This window comes from Camellia sinensis, chromosome 13, assembly GCF_055761805.1.
Source record: "Camellia sinensis isolate YWXY chromosome 13, ASM5576180v1, whole genome shotgun sequence".
Taxonomy (NCBI): domain Eukaryota; kingdom Viridiplantae; phylum Streptophyta; class Magnoliopsida; order Ericales; family Theaceae; genus Camellia; species Camellia sinensis.
In genome coordinates, this window is record NC_138973.1 from 82,392,575 (window position 1) to 82,399,671 (window position 7,097).

Consider the following 7,097-nt stretch of genomic DNA (forward strand, 5'->3'; position numbering starts at 1 on the left):
CATGGCTAACATATTTGTACTTATGATGGATGTATACTTTTAAGACATAAACGGTATTTTGGTATATGTGTATAATTGGGGTTGTATACTTTTAAGACATAAATTTGTACTTATGATGGATGTATCTTTGAAACAAAACTTTGCTTAACATATTTGTTCTCCTCATATATGCACAGCTCAATGGATAATTTCTATGTCATTTTAGACTTCTGCTAAGCCTCGTACTTTATAATTAAAGGTTCTTTTGTATGGAGGCTGTAGGTAATCTATGATGACTGGCCGGTCATAACGCTAAACCTATAGGGGCAGGTTTGGGTCCTGACAGAATGATATCAGAGCAGGAGTTATATCTCACTCACTTGTCCATTGAGCTATAGAGAGTCTAGAAGATACTTCAGGATTGCATTCATGTGTAATTATATATTAGAGTGAGATAAATTGTATGATTACATGTTTTGAATTTGTACATGCGGACATATTTTATTTGTTGTGTTTATTATAATGCAAGTCTTATAAAGAAAATGGTGAGTACAAAGGGTGATGAGCTAGACGAGGCATCCTCCTCAAGACTGGACAAACTAGAACGAATTATGCACGACATGGCTGAGACCATAAGACAACAACAGCAATGGCAGCAACAACAACAACAACCACCACCCCCACCTCCAATGTCTGTACCACCTCCAACTCCAGGGTGTCAGTGGAGACCTGTACTATTGCTTTGACTAGAGAAATTAAAAAGATAAAGCCACCAGTGTTTCATGGCAGGATTGAACCATTGAAGGCTGAGGCTTGGGTCTTGGCGATTGAAAAGTTGTTTGAAGTATTCCCGTGTACCGAAGCTCAGAAAATACAGCTAGCTGCATTCACCCTAGAAGATAATGTCAGACGTTGGTGGATGTTGGTTTGAGATAATAATAAGGATGTTACTTGGGCTCATTTTCTAGAAATCTTCTACGAGAAATATTTTCCCCAATGTGTGCGGGACAGAAAGGCAACTGAATTCATGGAACTCAAGCAAGGAAATAAATTAATTGCTGAATATGAGGCTCAGTTTACAGAGTTAGCTCACTTTGCACACCATATGGTAGATACGGATTACAAAAAGGCCAGACAGTTTGAGGGAGGATTGCGTGATCCAATTTTGGATAAAATCAAAGTACTCAAATTGCCGACGTACGTGGATATACTTGATAGGGCACTGATAGCAAAGAGGAATGTGGCCAACCGTAAACAGAACTTCAAATGGAAGAGCAGGAAATGGAGTTTTAATAAGGAACTACATCAACGAACAAGAAATTCAAGTCCGTGAGTTCTAGCAATACTAATTCAAGCCAAAGTGGTAATTCAACGCCAACTTGTACTACATGTGGAAAGAAACATAGAGGTGTTTGCTACTGTGCATCAAGAGCTTGCTATCACTGTGGAAAGTTTGGCCACATCGCCAAGGATTGTACACAATCACGTCAGGGTGGCAATCGAGGTGCCACAAGCTCGATTAGGTCAGCTCCCACAACAAAACCAGCTGTAGCACTACCTACCACAAGAAATGAACAAAGGCAAGGAAGAGTTTTTGCGTTGATTCTGGGGAATACTCAAAATACTGAGGTCGTAGTGTCAGGTACAATCTCCATTTGTGGTAAACCTGTTTATGCTTTAATTGATTCAGGGTCTACACATTCGTTTATTTCTATGGTTTTTGCTGAAAATCAGAATAGACCTATGGAAACATTGAACTATCTACTATGTATTACATCGCCTACGGGGGGATCCATGCTATGTTCAACTGTATTTGTTGCATGTAAATTATTCCTTGGGAATGCTACTTTGTATGCCGATTTAATACCTTTAGACATGAGACACTTTGATGTGGTGTTGGGTATGGATTGGTTAACTAAATACTATGCAACTATTGATTGTGCCTTGAAACGAGTAATATTCCAACCTCCTAGACAAGATGAATTTTATTTCGAGGGAAAAGGAATAGTTCCACCACCATACCTCATATCTGCCATGAAAGCCCGAAAACTAATAAATAAGGGTTGTTAAGGGTATTTGTGTAGTGCAATAACTGAACCAACTATAGACATTACTCTAGACAACATACCGGTGGTGAGAGATTTTCCTAATGTGTTTCCGGATGAACTACCTGGTCAACTTGTTGATAGAGAGATTGAATTTACAATTGATGTAATACCCGGAACTCAACCAATTTCTAAAACTCCCTACCGCATGTCTACTATTGAAATAAAAGACTTGAAAATTCAATTGCAAGAATTGCTCGATAAAGGGTTTATCAAACCAAGTACATCACCATGGGGCGCACCGGTACTTTTTGTGAAATGGAAAGATGGCACTCTTTGACTATACATTGATTATTGGGAATTCAACAAGGCAACGATGAAAAATAAATACCCTTTGCCGCGTATTGATGACCTGTTTGATCAGTTGCAAGGGGCACAGATATTTTCAAAAATTAACTTGAGATCGAGATATCATCAACTGAAGGTTAAGGCGGAGGACATTAAAAAGACCTCTTTCCGAACCAGTTATGGACATTATGAGTTTTTAGTCATGCCTTTTGGAGTTACAAATGCGCCCGCAGCATTCGTTGATTTGATGAATAGAATTTTCAAACCCTTCTTGGATGAATTTATTGTAGTGTTTATTGATGATATTCTCATATATTCAAAAAATAGAGATGATCATGAACAACATTTAAGACAGACTCTCCAAATACTTAGAGAAAAACAGTTATATAGGAAATTCAAAAACTATGAATTCTGGCTTGATGAAATTGCATTTTTGGGGCATATCGTTAATAAAGATGGTATATCTGTTGATCCTCATAAAATTGAAGCAATCATTAATTGGCCTACTTCGACTAATGTATCAAAAGTTCGTAGTTTTATGGGATTAGCAGGGTATTACCAAAGATTTGTTAGAGACTTTTCAAAAGTTGTTGTGCCATTGACTCAGTTAACTCGGAAAGAGGAACCATTTGAGTGGACGGATCGGAGAGAACAACCTTTCAAGAGTTAAAGATAAGATTGACTACAACTCCAATTCTTGCTATTCCCTCAAGTACTGAAGGTTTTATGATCTTTAGTGATGCATCTCATAAGGGCTTAGGTTGTGTTTTAATGTAAAATGACAAGGTGATTGCATATGCCTTTCGACAATTGAGGCCACACGAAAAGAACTACCCTACACTTGACTTGGAACCTGTTGCAGTGGTGTTTGCATTAAAAATATGGCATCACTATTTGTATGGGGTCAAATGTGAAGTGTATACAGATCAGAAGAGTTTGAAATACTTTTTCACACTGAAGGAGTTGAACATGCGTCAAAGACAATGGCTTGAATTAATCAAAGATTATGAATTGTAGATACATTATCACCCGGGCAAAGCCAATACTGCGGTAGATGCACTTAGCAGAAAAAATGTGGGGAATCTTGCCTATTTGCTCACAGGTCAAAGAGAGCTCCTACTGGAGTTTGAAAAACTCGAAATTGAAATGGTGCCTTTTGAACAAGGTAGCTTGATAGCTGCAATTTTTTCCCAGCCTGCCATTATCGAAGAAATTCAGCAAAAACAAATGAATTATGAGTTTTTGAAGATTTGTGATGAACTTGATGCCAAGCCTAAACCAGGGTTTATAACTGAAGATTCTGTGTTGAAATATCAAGGGAGATTATGTATTCCGAATGATGTAGATTTGAAAAGGAAAATTTTTGAGGAAGCTCACAAGTCGATGTTTGCTAGGCATCCGGGAAACACCAAAATGTATCAAGACTTGAAGCTAGTGTATTAGTGGCCCAATATGAAAAGAGAGATTGCCGACTTCAACTCTAAATGCTTGCAATGCCAACAAGTAAAAGCGGAGCATCAGAAGCCAACAGGTTTGCTTCAATCTCTTCCTATTCTGGAATGAAAATGGGAACATATCACCATGGACTTTGTTGTTGGCCTACCTCAAACGCCTAGAGGTATGGACTCTATTTGGGTTATAGTTGATAGTTTGACTAAATCTGCTCACCTTCTTGCTGTAAAGCCTTCATTTACTGCATATAGACTCTATACTATCTACATTGAGGAGATTATTCGACTGCATGGGGTTCCGGTGTCTATTGTATCAGATAGGGACCCTAAATTTGTCTCTAGATTTTAACATAGTCTGCAGGATGCAATGGGAACAGAATTGAGATTGAGTACAGCATTTCATCCACAAACCGATGGGCAAACCGAAAGGACTATTCAGACCCTAGAAGACATGCTTCGTATGTGTGTTTTGGACTTTCAAGGTAGCTGGGAAACTTATTTGCCATTGGCTGAATTTGCTTACAATAATAGTTTCCACACTAACATAGGCATGGCGCCATATGAGGCACTATATGGCAGGTAATGTAGATCGCCAGTTTGCTGGACAAAGGTTGGAGAAAGGCTATTTATGGGACTGAACTGGTGCAAGAGATGACAGAAAAGATTAAAATCATTCAGCAAAGGCTCAAAACTGCACAAAGGCGATACAAAAGTTATGCAGATCAACGAAAAAGGGACGTAGAATACGAGGCAGGAGATCATGTATTCATCAAGGTGACACCAATGAAAGGGCAAAGGAGATTTGGTAAAAAGGGAAAACTGACTCCTCGTTATGTTGGACCATTTCAGATCCTTGAAAGGTTGAGTCCTGTTGCTTACCGCATTGCCTTGCCTCCAGGGATGGAACAAGTTCATAGTGTCTTCCATGTATCCATGCTTTGTGGGTATCTTAGAGATCCATTCCATGTGATTGATCACCACCGGATTGATCTAGATAACAATATGATATATGAAGAATGACCCGTGCAAATCATTGATCGGCAAGTGAAGCAATTGAGGAATAAAACTATCCCTATGGTGAAAGACAAGTGGAAAGAACATTACGAGAAGGAGGCCACTTGGGAAAAGGAGGAAGAGATACGGCAACGGTATCCGCATTTGTTTCCATCCAAAGGTAACTTAAGTTTGGAGGACCAAACTTTCTAAAGGGAAGAGACCGTGATGACCCCAACGTCAGAATTAGTATACTATGCTATTTTAATGAGCCTAATTGCATAATTGTGTGTTTACTTATGTGATCCCATGTTTAATTTGTGATTATCTGTTGTTACATGGAGGAGAGCTCAACATTTAGAGAGAGAACATGCATCTTTGAGCTGAGAATTTGAGAGAGAAGGGACGAGAGCTCAACTTTTAGAGAGAGAACAAGGAGATTTATAGAGAATTGTGGAAGGCTTGAAGATTTGAGCTAGGATTGCACTTGAATTTAACTCTAGGTATGGAAACCACACTCAATTCTTGTAGATAATCCATATAAGAAATGAATTCACCTAACTATGAGACCAATTGCATGAATTTTGAAGGTATATGCTAGGATCATCTTGGTTATTGAAGAATTGAGCATGATTGCATACATGCATGCATGAATCTCCAATTTGAGTTTGAATTCCATGAAATTCCTTACATGCATGGAACCCTCACACAATCATTTGAAGAGATTTTCATGTTCTTACATTTTTCATACCATTTGGTCAAGTTTTGTAAAGAGATTAAAAAGTTGGTCTTATGCATGGTTTCAACTTCATAGTTCAAGATGGATTTTGGGAATTAGGTTCATGATTTTGAGCAATTGGTTCCAAATTAACTATATTTCCATGTTTTATAAAGTTTTCCCATGTTTTTGTGCCTAAAATATGACTTTGGAACCTTTGAACAACAACTTTGAAGCTCAAATGCAGTTCTGGAAATCCCAGAATTCGTCGTGTCTGCTCGAGCGAGGAAAACGTCACTCGAGCGTGAAAATCGAGCTCCCAGAAGTTTTCTGAAATTTCATAGGTCGCTCGAGCGACCAAAGTGGTGCTCGAGCAAGAAACCTTTTCTACTCAGTACCTGCTCGAGCGACCGTCGAGCGGGAATTTCATACAACCAGTACTTTTGCAGACCGCTCGAGCAAAGGAAGTCACACTCGAGCGACCACCTTTGTCTTTGATCATACTCTCGTGCGTGGGAAGTTGCGCTCGAGCGTGGACTCTGTTTTTAACAAATTTTGAGAAACTCTTTTAAGTGCATATATGCATCCTCATGTCACTCCAAGCATTCTTAGGCACCATTTGGACTCCTATAATCATAGAATAAGTTAGAAACACATAAAGAGAATTGAATTAAAAGGAAATGGAGTTCCAATTGTGCTTTGTTATGTGTTTTGTTTAGGTGGACATTCGAGGTTTAGTGACAACGCAAACCACCGTGAGTAATAACCTTATAAAGATATGTTGAAATTATCTTTACTTTCGAAAATGTTAATGTTATCGATATGAATATGTGATTGATTGAATGAATTATTGAAATGACTTGATAATTAATAGCATGGCTTATTGAAACGTTATTTCCTTATAATGAATGAAATTCTGTTTTGAAACGGTATTGTGGCATCCATTGAATATAGGCCATTGCCTGGAGGTAACAATACCATGGCTTTTGGATTGATTGACTTATGGTCCATTATTCTGGAATGTTGTTACTTAATGGATGTACCACATAAAACAATATTGAAAGATCTTATTGATTGAAATGAAATTTGGTTTAATAGTGTTATTGAACTTCATTCATTTAAGCTCTTTATTCTATTATTATTCACTGGGCTCTAGCTTACTATTTATTTATGTATATAAATGTTGGTGGACAAGCTGAACAACAAAGTTAGTTAGCCTTGAGTCTACCCAGTTCAGCCTTTTGAGGAGCTTCCAAGTGAAGTGGTCAAGCTCAGCAGGAGCCATGCTTGTTAAACCCCCTTGTGTATTTCCATGTTTTTTTTTGGTATATGTGTATAATTGGGGTTGTATACTTTAAAGACATAAATTTATACTTATGATGGATGTATCGTTGAAACAAAACTTTGCTTAACATATTTGTTCTCCTCATATATGCACAGCTCAATGGATAATTTCTATGTCATTTTAGACTTCCACTATGCCTCGTACTTTATAATTAAAGGTTCTTTTGTATGGAGGCTGTAGGTAATCTATGATTACTAGCCGATTATGATGCTAAACCT

General features: G+C 38.0%; 1 protein-coding gene across 1 annotated transcript; it reads left to right on the forward strand.

Moving 5' to 3' along the window:
- Nucleotides 1-628: 628 nt before the first annotated feature.
- On the forward strand, nucleotides 629-3,815 carry LOC145805519 (uncharacterized). Its single transcript, XM_082900673.1, has 4 exons — nucleotides 629-900; nucleotides 991-1,308; nucleotides 2,064-2,328; nucleotides 3,390-3,815. The coding sequence occupies exons 1-4, from the start codon at nucleotides 629-631 to the stop codon at nucleotides 3,813-3,815; spliced, it is 1,281 nt and encodes a 426-aa protein (XP_082756799.1).
- Nucleotides 3,816-7,097: the final 3,282 nt, after the last annotated feature.